The sequence below is a fragment of the Salmo salar genome, chromosome 01 (assembly GCF_965601325.2).
Source record: "Salmo salar chromosome 01, fSalSal1, whole genome shotgun sequence".
NCBI lineage: Eukaryota > Metazoa > Chordata > Actinopteri > Salmoniformes > Salmonidae > Salmo > Salmo salar.
The window spans coordinates 59,059,105-59,077,259 of NC_138291.1; the positions used below are offsets into that span (position 1 = coordinate 59,059,105).

General features: G+C 41.2%; 2 protein-coding genes across 2 annotated transcripts; one reads left to right on the plus strand and one right to left on the minus strand.

Moving 5' to 3' along the window:
• The first annotated feature begins 3,329 nt into the window (after window positions 1-3,329).
• LOC106605574 (glutamate dehydrogenase, mitochondrial-like) lies at window positions 3,330-5,572 on the plus strand. Its single transcript, XM_014201374.3, has 3 exons — window positions 3,330-3,475; window positions 4,482-4,573; window positions 5,369-5,572. Exons 1-3 carry the CDS (start codon window positions 3,355-3,357, stop codon window positions 5,441-5,443), a joined length of 288 nt encoding a protein of 95 aa, XP_014056849.3. The 5' UTR covers window positions 3,330-3,354; the 3' UTR covers window positions 5,444-5,572.
• A 2,100-nt stretch (window positions 5,573-7,672) lies between these two features.
• Window positions 7,673-10,652, minus strand: LOC106606097 (uncharacterized). Its single transcript, XM_014202219.3, has 3 exons — window positions 10,444-10,652; window positions 9,107-9,328; window positions 7,673-7,964 (listed from the first exon to the last, which is right to left on the minus strand). The coding sequence occupies exons 1-3, from the start codon at window positions 10,511-10,513 to the stop codon at window positions 7,846-7,848; spliced, it is 411 nt and encodes a 136-aa protein (XP_014057694.1). The 5' UTR covers window positions 10,514-10,652; the 3' UTR covers window positions 7,673-7,845.
• Window positions 10,653-18,155: the final 7,503 nt, after the last annotated feature.

Sequence of the window (18,155 nt, forward strand, 5' to 3'; positions counted from 1 at the left end):
AAGAGTGGCCAGAAAAAAGCAATTTCTTATAGAAAAAAATAACAAAACATGTTTGGTGTTTGCCAAAAGGCATGTGGGAGACTCCCCAAACATATGGACGAAGGTACTCTGGTCAGATGAGAATAAAATTGAGCTTTTTGGCCATCAAGGAAAACGTTATGTATGGTGCAAACCCATTACCTCTTATCACCACGAGAACACCATCACCACAGTGAAGCATGGTGGTGGCAGCATCATGCTGTGGGGATGTTTTTCATCTGCAGGGACTGTAAAACTGGTCAGAATTGAAGGAATGATGGATGTTGCTAAATACAGAGAAATTCTTGAGAGAAACCTGTTTCAGTCTTCCAGAGATTTGAGACTGGGACGAAGGTTCACCTTCCAGCAGGACAATGACCCTAAGCATACTGCTAAAGCTACACTTGAGTGGTTTAAGAGGAAACATTTAAATGTCTTGGAATGGCCTAATCCAATCCCAGACCTCAATCCAATTGAGAATCTGTAGTATGACTTAAAGATTGCTGTACACCAGCAGAACCCATCCAACTTGAAGGAGCTGGAGCAGTTTTGCCTTTAAGAATGGGCAAAAATCCCAATGGGTAGATGCACCAAGCTTATAGAGACATACCCCAACAGACTTGCAGCTGTAATTGCTACAAAAGGTGACTCTACAAAGTATTGACCTTGGGGGGTGAATAGTTATGCACGCTCAATTTTTCTGTTCTTTTTTGTGTTATTTCTTGTTTGTTTCACAATTAAAAATATTTTGCATCTTCAAAGTGGTAGGCATGGTGTGTAAATCAAATGATACAAACCCCCCAAAAATCTATTTTAATTCCAGGTTGTAAGGCAACAAAATAGGAAAATTACCAAGGGAGGTGAATACTTTCGCAGGCCACTGTATCTGTGACCAGCAGATGCATATCTGTATTCCCTGTCATGTGAAATCCATAGATTAGGGCATAATTCATTTATTTCAATTGACTGATTTCCTTCTATGAACTGTAACTCCGTAAAACTTTTGAAATTGTTGCGTGTTGAGTTTTATATCTTTGTTCAGTATAGATACAGGGCCTCATTGCCAATATCCTGACGTATCCCTTTAAGTTACAAGGCATTACTAATATTACAAAGCATTATTCAAGGCATGATCAGAGAGGGAGAGAACGAGACAAAGAATCCATTGCTTGTGCCATAGCTGATGGGAGAGAGTGAGAGAGAGAGAGTGAGAGAGAGAGAGAGTGTGAGAGAGAGAGAGAGAGAGAGAGAGAGAGAGAGAGAGAGAGAGACGTCATAGCCTGGAAAGCCATGCCCAAGGTGTCTCTGGGGTGGCGAGAGAAAGAGGGCGAGTGTATCTCACCAGCGCAGGTCAGGAACAAAGAGAAAGACACAATGAAGCTAAGTCCCTTTTTATAACCCTTTGAACATGTTTATATTTAAATCTGAGTTGTTAACTCAACAGTAATCCTATTGGTCAACTTCCAATCAGATAGCAGACCTACAGGATGTTTTCACAACAGAACCTACTGCTTCACAGAGATGTGAGAAAATGGGAGATGGCAAGAGCAACACGGAGAACGCCGAATTCTTGAGAAGACAAACCCTCTTACGTAGAGTTGATAAGAGTCTCTTCAGGGGCTGGCCCTGGAGACATAGATATTTTTAGAGTCGGTTTCACAGACCAAGATCAACAACAGAAAAATAGCCTAGAAGTAGGCCAGAATCTGACTTGTTAAATCTTCAATGAAGACTGGGATTTCATGAACATTGATGAGTTGGATTGCATACCTCTGGGTTCCAGAGTCTGACTCTATTTCTTTGAATGGAGATGAATCATAGTCCAGGGATATTGTAAGACAATGCATACAACAATTATCATACATTTTGTTTAGAAATCAATTTAGTGCAGACAGTTGCTTCATCTGTCTCTGTGTTCCTTTCTCTTTGACTTCACAGCTCTTGGTTGCCTGTACAGTCGTGGCCAAACGTTTTGAGAATGACACAAAGTCTGCTGCCTCAGTTTGTATGATGGCAATTTGCATATACTCCAGAATGTTATGAAGAGTGATCAGATGAATTGCAATTAATGTCAACGTCCCTCTTTGCCATGCAAATGAACTGAATCCCATCATTGCTTTGCACAAAAAGGGCTTCACAAGCAAGGATATTGCTGCCAGTAAGATTGCACCTAAACCAACCATTTATTGGATCATCAAGAACTTCAAGGAGAAAGGTTCAATTGTTGTGAAGAAGGCTTCAGGGTGCCCAAGAAAGTCCAGCAAGCGCCAGGACCGTCTCCTAAAGTTGATTCAGCTGCGGGATCGTGGCACCACCAGTACAGAGCTTGCTCAGGAATGGCAGCAGGCAGGTGTGAGTGCATCTGCACCCACAGTGAGGCGAAGACTTTTGGAGGATGGCCTGGTGTCGAAGGGCAGCAAAGAAGCCACTTCTCTCCAGGAAAAAAACCCACGGACAGACTGATATTCTGCAAAAGGTACAGGGATTGGACTGCTGAGGACTGGGTTAAAGTCATTTTCTATGACGAATCCCCTTTACGATTGTTTGGGGCATCCGGAAAAAAGCTTGTCCGGAGAAGACAAGGTGAGCTCTACCATCAGTCCTGTGTCATGCCAACAGTAAAGCATCTTGAGACCATTCATGTGTGGGGTTGCTTCTCAGCCAAGGGAGTGGGCTCACTCACAATTTGGCCTAAGAACACAGCCATGATTAAAGAATGGTACCAACACATCCTCCGAGAGCAACTTCTCCCAACCATCCAGGAACAGTTTGGTAATGAACAATGCCTTTTTCAGCATGATGGAGCACCTTGCCATAAGGCAAAAGTGATAACTAAGTGGCTCGGGGAACAAGACATTGATATTTTGGGTCCATGGCCAGGAAACTCCCCAAACCTTAATCCCATTGAGAACTTGTGGTCATTCCTCAAGAGGCGGGTGGACAAACAAAAACTCACAAATTCTGACAAACTCCAAGCATTGATTATGAAAGAATGGGCTGCCATCAGTCAGGATGTGGCCCAGAAGTCAATTGACAGCATGCCAGGGTGGATTGCAGAGGTCTTGAAAAAGAAGGGTCAACACCGCAAATATTGACTCTTTGCATCAACTTCATGTAATTGTCAATAAAAGCATTTGACACTTATGAAATGCTTGTAATTATACTTCAGTATTCCATAGTAACATCTGACAAAAATATCTAAAGACACCGAAGCAGCACATTTCGTGGAAATTAATATTTGTGTCATTCTCAAAACTTTTCGCCATGACTGTATGTTACATCATAGGTGCAATGTTGGTGTCTGTAAACGTTCACCATCTCTTGTTTATTCAGGACATGTACCTGAATGCTGGTGGAGTGACTATCTCCTACTTTGAGTGGCTGAAAAACCTAAACCATGTCAGCTACGGTAGACTGACCTTCAAGTACGAGAGGGACTCCAACTACCACCTGCTTAGTAAGCCTGACATTTCTCTACCTGTACGGAAGCACTCGCTCCTACTAAGTTCAGCCTGCTCTCTGTTATGTCACAAAGATGGATGTTGTTGATCTTGTATTAAACTAAAGTATAAATCTTTAATTACTTCCCGTGTCAATGGGGAGATTTGTTAGAATGTGAATGAGAACTATTTTAAATGTCAAACCCGAGGCTAATTAAACACAATGTTTTTTTTTTGTTTTTTTTACAGCTGTGACTCATGTTGCACATAAAAAATGTATTGGACTGCAGAGTAGGCATGCAGACACGCACGCACACACACACACACACACACACGCACACACACACACACACACACACACACACACACACACACACACACACACACACACACACACACACACACACACACACACACACACACACACACACACACAGTACAGCCCCTCCTTCGTGCCTGGTGAGCGAGAACATTATTGTCAGTCACTTTATGTAGGGTTTCCAGGAAGAGGTGGATGCTGACTGTCTGCAGGCCATGTCTAACACTCACTCACCATCTCCTTCTTTCCGGTCTATCAGCAGCATCAGTCAATGAGGCAGTCTGATATTGTGCACATGCATTTTCACACAAAAGCCCCTCAGAACATGTATGTACATTTGGTTTTCAGTACATTGCAGCAGAGGATTGAGCTGGGGTTATGCTTGTCGCCGAGTGGGATAGTGTCTGAATATTTTAGAAGCTGAAGCCATTACCCAGTCCCACGAGAGTGGCAGGACTGGGCAGTGTTGGAGACATGGAAAAGAGCTCAGAATAGATATGGCTGTGAATTGCCAAACCCATAACGTTTTTGTAGAAAGAGAACATTTATACCAGATTATTAATGCAGGTGAACTAACTTTAAAATGAACTAAAAGTGAAGATTTATGAGCTGTATCCTTCATGATGGTTCAGTGAGGATTTAGTCAGATTCATATCCATATACACTACCACATATACATATGAACTGTCTGTGGTCTCCCTCAGTGTCCGTCCAGGAGAGTCTGGAGAGGAAGTTTGGGAAGCATGGAGGAGCCATCCCTGTGGTCCCTACCTCTGAGTTCCAGGCCAGGATCGCTGTGAGTACAACCCTCCCCACCCCAGCCTTGCTATGATCCTGGATTACTCTCCCTTCATTCAAACAATACCCCTAATATTTCATTAAGATATAATATACACTATATATACAAAAGTATGTGGACACCCGTTGAAATTAGTGGATTCGGCTATTTCAGGCCACTCGTTGATGGCAGGTGTTTAAAGCTGAGCACACAGTCATGCAATCTCCATAGACAAACATTGGCTGTAGAATGGTCTTACTGAAGAGCTCTGTGACTTTCAACGTGGCACCTTTCCAACAAGTCAGTTTGTCAAAATTCTGCCCTGCTGGAGCTACCCTGGTCAACTGTAAGTGCTGTTATTGTGAAGTGTAAACGTCTAGGAGCAACCGGCTCAACTGCAAAGTGGGAAGCCACACAAGCTCACAGAACGGGGCCGCTGAAGTGCGTAGCGCGTAAAAATCGTCTGTCCTTGGTTGCAACACTCTACATGGCCAAAATGTAGCACTACATGACCAAAAGTATATGGACACCTGCTGGTCAAACATCTCATTCCAGAATCATGGCGGTGAGCTTTACATCACTCCAGCCGACGCTTGGCATTGCGCATGGTGACCTTTGGCTTGTGTGCGGCTGCTCGGCCATGGAAACCCATTTCATGAATCTCCCGACAAACGTTGCTTCCAGATGCAGTTTGGAACTCTGTATATCACAGTTAAGCTGCATTTCTCCAGAGATGAGTAAGGGTTTAGTTTAGTGGGCTAAATGTTAGCTCTGAGTCCTATTTTCAATGCATTTTTCTCTGTTTGGTTCCAGGGCGCTTCAGAGAAGGACATTGTGCACTCAGGACTGGCCTACACCATGGAGAGGTCTGCCAGGGTAAGAGGCTGATTGCTTAAACATGATTATCTGGGCTAAACGGTTCCTCACAGGTCCAGGGACAGGGGTTTTATTCAAAGGAAATGCTGTGTTAATCCAACACAAGGTCCTGAGGCATCCCATTACTCCTGTTCGGGGAAATGAAGTCTTGAAAGTTGAAGTCATGCTTCAACGGTCCAGTGACAAGCTCCATTTCTATTTTACACATCTCATTCAAGTTCCCCATTCAAGCTCATCAAATAAATCACTCTCGAACATGGTACACACACACACCCACATCCACACCCACATCCTCTGTCACCGGTTTGCTGTGCGTGCGAGCAGTGGTAACTGGAGCAGCCAGGGCTTTGTTAGTCTCTCATCATTGCTAGGGCCCAGCACTGATGCCAGAGAGAGCAGAGACAGGATGAAGATTCAGACCGTTACCCTGCTCCCCTTTAGCATTAACACACTATCTATCCCACAAACACTGATGACTTTAATGTCACGTCTGACTGAGGATCCAGCCTTTGTGGAATGACATCCCCCTGCGTCATATGGGGTTGCCTATACCACCTCCCAGGAAATGTAATACTCTGTGCAGACATACTGCATGAGAGTCTGCTGGTTTGTTACTTGCTTATTGCTCCCTGGGGGTTATTTCTTTAGAAGTACACATAGAGATGCTTTATTATCCTGTGGAAATGGATCACTGCATTGATAATGGAACAATAGTGGTGTATTGCTGTAGGTAAGAAATGGAGGAGGGGAAAATAATGATTACTTGAAGGGACACAGAGATGAATATCATGGTTGAGTTTATACTTTTTGTTTTCTCTCCCGCTTTTAGCAAATCAATCCAGTAGGGCTGTTCTATGACGCTACTGTGACTATGGTCATTTTTTTTCCTTTACTGTAGAAACCTCATTTATTTTCTCAGTCATTCTATGGACTCCAACCCATTTATTCTACTATATTCTTATGCCTGTCACGTCCTGACCAGTAAGGGGTTATTTGTTATTGTAGTTTGGTCAGGACATGGCAGGGGGTGTTTGTTTAGAGTGTTTCGGGGTTTGTTGGGCTATGTTCTTATGTAAGAGGGGTGTTTGTTTTATGTGTTTCGGGGTTTGTTGTTAGTGTTCTATGTTAGTATATTTCTATGTTCGTTCTAGTCTTTCTATTTCTATGTTTAGTTAATGGGGGTTGACCTTCAATTGGAAGCAGCTGCTCCTCGTTGCTTCTAATTGAAGGTCCTATTTAAGAGGGGTGTGTTTTCTGTGGGATTTTGTTGGTAGTTGTTCCTTGTTTAGTGTTTGTGCACCTGACAGGACTGTTTAGTTTTGTTCTTTTTTTTGTTATAAGTATTTATTTGTTTTTCCTTCTTCAAAATAAAAAGAAGATGAGTATACATATTCCCGCTGCGTTTTGGTCAAATCCTTACGACAACCGTGACAATGCCAGTAAACACCAAAAATTCTGGTCTACAGCTTTCACATGATACTGCTTTTATGAATCAGTGTTGTGCTTTTTCAGTATCTGTTATGGATCTACAGACAGATTTGAGTAAGTTAGTTAATATAATAGAATGTAGAACATATCAGATACACACTTAAAGCCTTAATTGCACCGGTTTCTCCTGTGGTGAAATGGAGCAAATGTTTACTTAAATGGAGAAAGTTTTCTTACCTACACCAGAATGTTCTTTCTATTTAAAGTCTCCCAATAAGACTTCAGTGCACTTATAAAGCAGTGCACAACGTGTGCTTCTACACTATTCAAGATATCATAAAATACATTTCTTACAAAGCAGACTTATTATATGTTTGTAAGTAGGTTGGCACAACACTAAAACCCAGAATTCCAGAAAATTGTTCTGTTCACCTTTTCGATGCCTTTGTTCTAAACCTGAATGCTTTGTCTTGCCTCAGAATTTGAGCCATATCGGAATGGTTTCTGTGCTGAAGGCTACTGGAAGGGGAGATGTGAGGGAATATGTGAGAACGGCCTTGATTGACTGCTTTGGGATTCTATGTAAGAGAATTTGTACTGCCTTTTCGTTGATACAGAATTAAACTTTAAAATGCTCAATTGTTTTTATTTAATGAATTCATTGATTCAAACCAGAAACCATGATTCCCCATTGGGAATGTGATGATTTTTCCATTGGGGTAAATTCTGCTCATTTTGTATATCAATAGCTAGGTATTGGTTGCATAATCCCCACTGTACCTATTTCATCCAACATTAGCCTACTCAACAGACTTTTGGAATAAACATTTTTATTTACTTTTCAAATATAATACATAACATTACACAATGTACTGTAGTGACAGTAGCAGATTATGACGGTAAAATAATATATTCTTCATAGGCTATAACCAGAGGTCTGTCAGATTGACTGACAATGAGAGGAAGAGAAACTGCTTCAGTCTGACTCAGCCAAAGAGACTTTTCCCAAATGACAGCACTTGGTCTGCGGCGCTGTTGTCCTTAGATTTGTCATCACTCTCACCAGACATCTCTCCTGCAATGTCTCCCAGTGTGTCTGTCAGGTCTGAAGGATAAGCAGAGTTTAGCAGAATTGTAGAATGTATAGATAAAAATGACCGAAGGTGGTAAGGCTACAGATGGAGCTCAACATTAATTCTTGTCTAAACAGCAGCAGCAAAAACAGCTGCAAAGCTTAAATCAGACAATATATTTACATTTGAGTCATTTAGTAGAATATCTTATGCAGAGCGATTTAGCTAGGTGACAATCATATATCACTGCCTCAAACTAGGTTTCCATCCAACTGGCAACAGATTTTCATGCTGAACATTCTAAAATCTGCATTAAAACAATAGGCCTATGCACATTTTCCCTTCCAGAAATGTATTTCCATCAAATTGACCTGTTGCGGATAAAAGCCTGTGTTTGACAGTGCACATAAAAGTGCACATAAAAGGTTGGAGACCGGTTTTCAGACGTTTTAGGCTGTCCTTCCTGACCAATGATATGTATTAAACCTAGATGACAGGCAGGGGGTGCTGTTTGGAAGTTTCCTCGCAGCCATTTTGTTCTCCTCCATTGTAAAAAATGCTATACTTTGGAGCTTTTTTGAAAAGACACCTTAATGCATACTCTTAAATTATATTATGTGAACTAAACATAAACATAATATATAAAAACATTCCATTTTAGAGAGTACTTATGTCATTTTGTCATTTTTTTTAAAATACTGTTGAATTCCATTCATTCCTATTGAGGGAGGACTGCTCCTAATGAGGGTTACCAATATGATGGCTTGTGGCTTCAAAGCCTCTCATTGGTCAATACATACCGTAACATCAGCAATCCAGGGTTTATACACATAGTTGTCCTGACATTAGGGGGGAGCTTTTTCAACGATTTGGGTGCCAGGTCAGAGAAGAGTTTTGACAGCGTTTTGTCTAGAAGGGATACAGCTTTTTTCTAGATGGACTTTTCGTGGCCTTAATTAAGATAGGAGTTTTTCTAAATTGACTTTAAGTAGCCTTAAGCAAGTAAGGGGCAGTTCCCCTTGCTTCATGTGGAGAATATACAGGAAATACAACATACTAAGGCACACCTGAATAGGATGCATGAGGTTTGTACTTCATAATACTATGTAATTTGTACTTTATTGTACTATGTAATGTAGGGTATTTATTTATTACCAAATGTAAGTTGATTTACCTCTGTTACCTCCTCCGGCCCCACCTGCTCCGGTACTTGACTCTTCTTTCTCATCCTTGCCAGAGAAGAGACTTCCGAAGCCGCCTCCGTCTTTGCCCTTGTCGTCATCCTTTGATCCTCCAAACACTCCTCCAATACCCCCACTGCTGCCCCCGCTGGACTCCACCTTCTTTGAATCATCCCCTCCAAGCATGCTCTTCACCTTATCTTTGGCAACTTTAGCTGCGAAACATCACCAATTAAACTGTTTAGAAATCTGACCAGAAACATATGATGCATGAAAGTAAAAGGTGATTATTATTATTATTATTGTAATGACACCCCTCTAATGTATTTTAAAGTTTAATAAAATGTGTGATATCCTATTTGAAGATATTTCAGAGACAGCAACAGTCTACGATATAAAATACATCTGTGGTTTTATTTATTTGGTTCCAGATGCCAAATTCACGATAACCTTCTATGGGTGTAGCTTTACATAGTGAACTGGGAGCATTGACAGACAACATTAGAAGCAAACTTTTCTTAGGCCTACATGTTGTTGACATCTAGGTAATTACACTGTAATGCAGCTAGTTTCAAGGATATGCACATTTAACAAACAGGATATGCATAATTGAACATAATTGTGGCATTTCTAAAAGACACGTGCCGTATATTGCATTTGTATGCTTCCCGTCATGAGCTGTCCATAAATTACATGGTTAATCAGCACAAGTTGATGCTAATGCCTAGGTTCCAGTTACCAGTCAAATCCAAAAGGATTTATCTCACTTTCTCTGTAACATCTAATTAGAGTAAACGAGAAACTGGGAAAACAGAGGATCAGATCAGATTCAAAGCGTACTGACATGCTTACAAAGCGTTTAGAAGAGAGATGGTTTTAAAAGACAAGGCCGGATCATTATCTACTGCAGCTGAAAGAGGAATGTCACTGAGCTGAGTTTATACGCTGATCTGAGCACAGAGGCCAAGGCAATGGAAAAAAATACAAAAACAAGTCAGGTCTGTCCAAGCCTAGCAACCGCCCTTAAATGCCAAATTTTGTATGACAGAGGCCCAACTTATACCAAAGGATGCTGAGTTTTAAAAGTAAACATCACTTTGTGTGTGTTTATGTGTAAAAGTGTATATTTACAGGAAAGTGAAATGAATCTATGTTTAATCATTTCCAGCTGCTACCAGCCTCTCTCCAGCCTATGCAAAGTAGGACAGTGGAACGCTCCACAGAAATGAATCACGCAGAACAAAAGTAAAACAAACGCGTTCCAGCTGTGCGTCACCCCCTTCTCCTCACTCAACCCCATCTCCTCCCCCCTTTCCCCCTCAATGCTCACCTGCCGTATCCACTGCCTGGTCCACATATTTGTCAGCCGAGTCACCCAAAATGCCTGAGAGGAAAGACATGTCTCTGAAGAGTAGTCAGCGTCTCTAGAGCAGTGTGTATGAGTCTGAGAGAGTATGTCGGAGTAATATGTGGGGGCGGAGGAGGGCATGGAGTCTTATAGAGGTTGGCACTCTCAGTCCCTAAGCCTACGCCTCTCATAGCGCTACCGATTGGCCAGAGAGTTCAGGATATGGCAAGAGGGTGTAACTCAGGACGGTAGGAAGGGGAAGGGAGGGGGGCTGGCTTGCTTATGATAGTGAATACCATGACTGCTTGCCTTTCCCCCGAATAAAAGCTTCTTTGTAGGGCTCGGTAGCTACAACACAGTAGAGGAGGGAGTAGCCTGTGAATGTGTGTGTTGGGGAGGCTGGCTCTTGGGAACTGGGAATGGAAAGGTTGGCAAGCTGCCCTGTCTCCACCCTCAGTAGGAATGCTTGAAATGACCATAATGATATTCTCTGTCACAGACCAAGAGATGAAAGGGGCCTAAATGCAGTAGCCAAAATGCAAGTCTGACCATTGGAGCAGAGCTTCGTTTTGAGTCTGTCTTCAAAGTGCACCATGAAGAGCGGTGGGAAAAACAAGAAACTGTCCATCTGCCATCATTCATGTGCTTGGTTCAACATTCCACTAGTTCATGAGTAACAGCATGAGTAACAACAATACTGCATCCAAGAGACCTATGCTCGCAATGAACAATGTAACAAAGTAAGAAATCAATTGGCCATAAGACTACTTACCTCTCATCAATATTTGATGATGCATTGTTGTGGATTCTATTTCTGTGGCTGTGCTGTATATGACTCATCAATTTGCAATGTACTAATATCTGAGTTTGCATGGGATCTGAGATGGGATCGTGCATTCACAATTTCCTTTTTGTTTTTTATCTCAGACATGTTTATCCTAACTTTATCTATAATTGTAAAAGAGTGCCTTCTTTTTGAGTAGATGTAGACCTACACTGTACACATAATATAAGACAATTAGACAGGAGGGCGATTCGACGCCAGCGGGAGCAGGAAATATTTTGGGTATCTCAGATTGTTCTGGCACATATCTCACATATATATATGATAGTAAATAGTAAATACGGAGTATGTAGATAATGAAACACAATTTCCACATTCATTTATTCAACATTACAAATATGAATATGAATATCTTTAAACTACCCTTTTTGACTATTTTTAGATATTTCCTAGTTCCGACTAGCACATGAATGCAACATAAGTCTCAAAAGCCAGACCCTAGACAACACAGTGACTGAAGTTTGGTTTCAACGATAGACCCTCTTGGCATAGAGGAACTATGTCACTGCCTACGTCGATGAGGGAAAATGAATCATCACGAGGTGTTTCTGCCAAATCACGAGGCAGACATGCCAGAACATTGCGATTCAAAACAAAGGTTTGCAGGCAAAACCTTTGCAGTGGTTTTAGTTAAGGAAGTTGATGCAAACTAGCCATTTGCAAAATGCACTCCTTAAAAATAACCTCCATGATCTGCATCTTGCTAGCTACTACACTGAACAAAAATATAAATGCAGCTTGTAACAATTTCAAAGATTTTACTGAGTTACCGTTCATAAGGAAATCAGTCAATTGAAATAAATTCATTAGGCGCTAATCTTTGGATATCACGACTGAGAATACAGATATGCATCTGTTGGTCCCAGATTCCTTTAAAAAAAAGCTAGGGGTGTGAATCAGAAAACCGGTCAGTATCTGGTGTGACCACCATCTCCTTCGCATAGAGTTGATCAGGCTGTTGATTGTGGCCTGTTGTCCCACTCCCGTTCAAAGGGTACGCAAAGTTGCTGGATATTGGCGGGAACTGGAACACACTGTCATACACATCGATCCAGAGCATCCCAAACATGCTCAATGGGTGACTAGTCTGGTGAGTAGACCATGGAAGAACTGAGCCATTTTCAGCTTCCAGGAATTCTGTACAGATCATTACGACATGGGACAGTGCATTATCAAGCTGAAATATGAGGTGACGGCGGGCGGATGAATGGCACGACAATGGGCCTCAGGATCTCGTCACGGTATCTCTGTGCATTCAAATTGCCATCAATAAAATGCAATTGTGTTTGTTGTCCGTAGTTTAGGCCTGGCCATACCATAACCCCAGCGCCTCCATGGGGTACTCTGCTCACAATGTTGACATCAGCAAACCTCTCGCCCAAACGAAGCCATACACGCTTTCTGCCATCTGCCCGGTACTGTTGAAACTGGGATTCATGTGAGAAGAGCTAACTTCTCAAGCTTTCCAGTGACCATTGAAGGTGAGAATTTGCCCATAGAAGTTGGTTATGAAGCCGAACTGCAGTCAGGTCAAGACCCTGGTGAGGACGACGAACTCGCAGATGAGCTTCCCTGAGACAGTTTCTGCAGAAATCCTTCGGTTGTGCAAACCTACAGTTTCATCAGCTTTTTGGGTGGTGGTCTCAGACGATCCTGCATGTGAAGAAGCCGGATTTGGAGGTCCTGTGCTGACATGGTTACACATGGTCTGCGGTTGTGAGGCCGGTTGGACATACTGCCAAATTCTCTAAAATGACGTTGGAGGCGGCTTATGGTAGAGAATGAACATAGTATAGAACAAGAAGGCCTGCACACCGTTAAAGCTCCCAATTTATCGCTTTATTGGCAACATTTCAATCCGAAACAAGAAATGAACATACCCTTTTCTGGCAACAACTGTGGTGGACATTCCTGCAGTCAAATTAAATAAAAATGTATTTGTCAGATGCGCCAAATACAACAAATGTAGACCTTACCGTGAAATGCTAACTTACAAGCCTTTAACTAACAGTGTAGTTCAAGAATAGTTAAGATATTTACCAAATAAACTAAAGTAAAAAATAATAACAATAACGAGGCTATATACAGGGGGTACCGGTACCGAGTCAGTGTGCGGTGGTACAGGTTAGTTGAGGTCATTTGTACATGTAGGTAGGGGTCAAGTGATAAGGACAAACGTTCCGCAAGCGGAACGCCTCACCAATATCCAATGGTAGAGCGTGGCGCGAAATACAAATACCTCAAAAATGCTATAACTTCAATTTCTCAAACATATGACTATTTTACACCATTTTAAAGACAAGACTCTCGTTAATCTAACCACATTGTCCGATTTCAAAAAGGCTTTACAGCAAAAGCCAAACATTAGATTATGTCAGGAGAGTACCCTGCCAAAAATAATCACACAGCCATTTTCAAAGCAAGCATATATGTCACAAAAACCAAAACCACAGCTAAATGCAGCACTAACCTTTGATGATCTTCATCAGATGACACTCCTAGGACATTATGTTATACAATACATGCATGTTTTGTTCAATCAAGTTCATATTTATATCAAAAACCAGCTTTTTACATTAGCATGTGATGTTCAGAACTAGCATACCCACCGCAAACTTCCGGTGAATTTACTACATTACTCACGATAAACGTTCACAAAATACATAACAATTATTTTAAGAATTATAGATACAGAACTCCTTTATGCAATCGCGGTGTCAGATTTTAAAATAGCTTTTCGGCGAAAGCACATTTTGCAATATTCTGAGTACATAGCCCGGCCATCACGGCTAGCTATTTTGACACCCACCAAGTTTGGGACAACCTAAACTTAGAATTACTATTTGAAAAATTGGATTACCTTTGCTGTTCTTCGTCAGAATGCACTCCCAGGACTTCTACTTCAACAACAAATGCTGTTTTGGTTCCAAATAATCCATAGTTATATTCAAATAGCTCCGTTTTCTTCGTGCGTTCAGGTCACTATCCGAAGGGTGAGCGCATTTCGTGACAAAAATTTTCTAAATATTCCATTACCGTACTTCGAAGCATGTCAAACGCTGTTTAAAATAAATTCTTATGCTATTTTTCTCGTAAAATAGCGCTAATATTCCAACCGGGCGACGTTGTATTCATTCAAAGGCTGAAATATTTTTTTTTTGAATTCTCGTGAACACGCATCTCAGTCTCACTGTCCCCAGGCTGACCACTAACAAATTCTCCTGCTGTTCTTCGCCCAGAGACAGCAGACACACCATTCCAGGTTCTGTCGCCTTCTGATAGCCAATGGAAGCCTTAGAAAATGTCACGTTACAGCACCGATGCTGTATTTTTGATAGAGATGCAACAGAAGGACAACAAATTGTCAGACAAGGCACTTCCTGTATGGAATCTTCTCAGGTTTTGGCCTGCCATATGAGTTCTGTTATACTCACAGACACCATTCAAACAGTTTTAGAAACGTTAGAGTGTTTTCTATCCAAATCTACTAATTATATGCATATTCTAGTTTCTGGGCAGGAGTAGTAACCAGATTAAATCGGGTATGTTTTTTATCCGTCCGTGAAAATACTGCCCCCTATACCACAACAGGTTAAACAGCGAGTAGCAGCAGTGTACAAAACAAATGGAGGGGGGGTCAATGTAAATAGTCCGGTGGCCATTTGATTAATTGTTCGGCAGTCTTATGGATTGATGTAAGAAGCTGTTAAGGAGCCTTTTGTTCCTAGACTTGGCGCTCCGGTATCACTTGCCGTGCGGTAGCACGAAAACAGTCTATGACTTGGGTGACTGGAGTCTCTGACAATTTTATGGGCTTTCTTCTGACACCGCCTATTATATAGGTCCTGGATGGCAGGGAGCTTGGCCCCAGTGATGTACTGGGCCGTACGCATTACCCTCTGGAGCGCCTTACGGTCAGATGCCGAGCAGTTGCCATACCAGGCGGTGATGCAACCAGTTAGGATGCTCTCGAGGTTGCAGCTGTAGAACTTTTTGAGGATCTGGGGTCCCATGCCACAACTTTTCATTATTCTGTGGGGGAAAAGGTTTTGTCGTGCCCTCTTCACGACTGTCTTGGTGTGTTTGGACCATTCTAGTTTGTTGGTGATGTGGACACCAACGAAGCTGAAACTCTCGACCCGCTCCGCTACAGCTCTGTCGATGTTAATGAGGGCCTGTTCGACCCGCCTTTTCCTGTAGTCCACGATCAGCTTCATTGTATTGCATGCCAATTGCATGCTCCCTCAAAACTTGAGACATCTGTGGCATTGTGTTGTGCCATTTATTGTCCCCAGCACAAGGTGCACCTGTGTAATAATCATGCTGTTTAATTAGCTTATTGATATGCCATACCTGTCAGGTGGATTGATTATCTTGGCAAAGGAGAAATGCAAATTCAGAGGGATTTAAACAAATTTGTCGCCAAAATTTCAGAGAAATAAGCTTTTGTGCGTACTGTATGGAACATTTCTGGGATATTTTATTTCATCTCATGAAACATGGGACCAACACTTTACATGTTGCATTAATATTTTTGTTCAGTGTATTTTGTATTTTATTCAAGCGGGGAAAGTAGTAACATAGACAGTGACGTAGTTCCTCTATGCCAAAAGAGACCATCATTGAAACCAGATCCTAGTCCCTGTGTTGCCTGGGGTCGAGTTTTTGAGAATATTTACCATTCACTGTGTTGGTGGTGCTCGTAATATGTGATGTATATTGTTCCAAACAATATAAATGAACAAAATAAAAGTAGTTTTGAGAATTTCATATTTTTTATGTTGAATAAATGTATGTGAAAAATAGTTTTTCAGAATCAAGACATACTTTATATTTTAGAGCAGGAGTATAATGACAGCAAGATGTTGTCTGTTTCATGTACGGTTCACAGATCAAAGGGTCTTATAGGAAGGGCCTATGGGCCTAAAATTGCCACTTTCATCATACTTTTCTCAAAAATGGTTTGTAATACAAATGTAAAAAGGATTTCAAACATCCTTCTCCCAATGAAATTTATATGTGAGAATTGCCAGAACAATCTGAGGTAGCAAAAATATTTTCCGCTCCTGCTGGTGTGAAATCGCCCATTAGGCTCATGTTATTGTTTGGTGATGTAGGATGGCTTTGTATCTATTTGGCCCTGATGAATATTTGATAGTAGGGAGCAGATGGACCTGGGCACAGAGAGAATGAATAGGAGGGTGAGTGCTGTGTTGTCCATTAGGTCCTGGGTGTGTCATCTCACCTGCTGTTGGGCTCTCATCATGCCTGAGGTTCAGATTGGCGGTGTCGGTATCATCAGATGCATCGCCTGGTAACCTATCCTTTTACTTTTACTAAAATACATTCCTAATGAAAATATTGTACTTTTTACTCCAGACATTTTCCCTGACAACCCAAAGTACTCGTTACATTTTGAACGCTTAGCAGAACAGGAAAATTGTCAATTTCACGCACTTACTGCCCTACCGAATCACTAAACACAAACACATCTTTTGTACATAATGTCTGAGTGTTGGAGTGTGTATGATTTTTATATCGTAACACTAGATATTTTAACATTAAAGTTAAGAAACTGCTTGTCTCAACCTTGATTCAGTGTCGTTTTGATTATGCCTGCTCTGCTTGGTATAGCGGGCTATCGAAAACGCTGAAAAAGAGAATGCAGGTCATACAAAATAATGTTATCAGGTATATGCTGAATGTCCCCCCTAGGACCCACATAGGGGTACAGGAGTTCCGGGAAGTGGGATTGTTGCCTTTGGAGTGGATTAACTTAAACTTAATCATATGTTTGACAACTTAAATGATCGTGCCCCGGGTTATATGAAAAACCACGTTGATATGGTCTATAACCAACACAGTCACAATACCAGACCTAGTGTTATGTCTTGTAAAATCCCAAGAGTAAACATTTACTTTTTACATACAGGCATTTGTCTATGGAATAGCCTTCCCTTGGAGATCAAGCAAATAAAATAGCCTTAAAAAGCAGGCAAAGTTTTTAATTTGGACAAGGTTGTCTCAGGGAAACCACTCCTCTGCCCCTGGTGCCCCCTACTGTTGGTCAGGTGTATTATTTGAAGGATCGGTTTGATGTGCAATTCATAGATTGTTTTAATGTGAAATGAATATGGTTGATTTTTAAGGTTAGGGAGAAGTGCAGTGAATAGTGTCACTTTTTAGGATGTCAGTATAAACATGTATTTATGGTTGTTTGTAATTTTGTCTTGTCTTTTAATCATTATGTGTTATTGTTTTTACCAGTTTGGAAATAAGCGTTTTAATGAATACTTTCAAGTGATATCCTCTGGGTCACCATTGAGCATTTTGTTGTATATGTCTGTTGCCAAAAATATATTCAATTCAATTCAAAACAAAAAATATAATATAAGACATTTTAATAATTTATACTTTTACTTTTGATACATAAGTATATTTTAGCAATTACAGTTACTTTTGATACTTAAGTATATTTAAAAACAAATACTTTTAGACTTTTACTAAAGCAGTATTTTACTGGGTGACTTTCACTTTTACTTGAGTAACTTTCTATTAAGGTATCTATACTTTTACTCAAGGATGGAAATTGTGTACTTTTCTCCACCACTGCCTTAGTGCCCTGAGTTGGTCAGGCCTCCTGGGACTACCATCCTACACTGTCCACTGAGGGATGAATGCTAACACATGCTAAAATCAGGACAAGTATACACAGAAGTGTCACTGAGGGAACAGAAACAGCCCCTCTGGTAAACAATGTGTGTGTGTGTACAGTATGCGTGTGACGCAGACGGACCCATGTGTGAAAATTGGTCTTTTGACCAATCACTTCAGATCTTTTCACATCAGA

Coding starts and splice junctions, on each gene's coding strand:
- LOC106605574 (XM_014201374.3), top strand. CDS start 3,355: ATGTACCTGAATGCTGGTGGAGTGACTATCTCCTACTTTGAGTGGCTG. Junction 3,476..4,481: donor CTCCAACTACCACCTGCTTA/GTAAGCCTGACA, acceptor GGTCTCCCTCAG/TGTCCGTCCAGGAGAGTCTG. Junction 4,574..5,368: donor AGTTCCAGGCCAGGATCGCT/GTGAGTACAACC, acceptor GTTTGGTTCCAG/GGCGCTTCAGAGAAGGACAT.
- LOC106606097 (XM_014202219.3), bottom strand. CDS start 10,513: ATGTCTTTCCTCTCAGGCATTTTGGGTGACTCGGCTGACAAATATGTG. Junction 9,329..10,443: donor CCAGGCAGTGGATACGGCAG/GTGAGCATTGAG, acceptor GATGTTTCGCAG/CTAAAGTTGCCAAAGATAAG. Junction 7,965..9,106: donor GGCCGGAGGAGGTAACAGAG/GTAAATCAACTT, acceptor CTTATCCTTCAG/ACCTGACAGACACACTGGGA.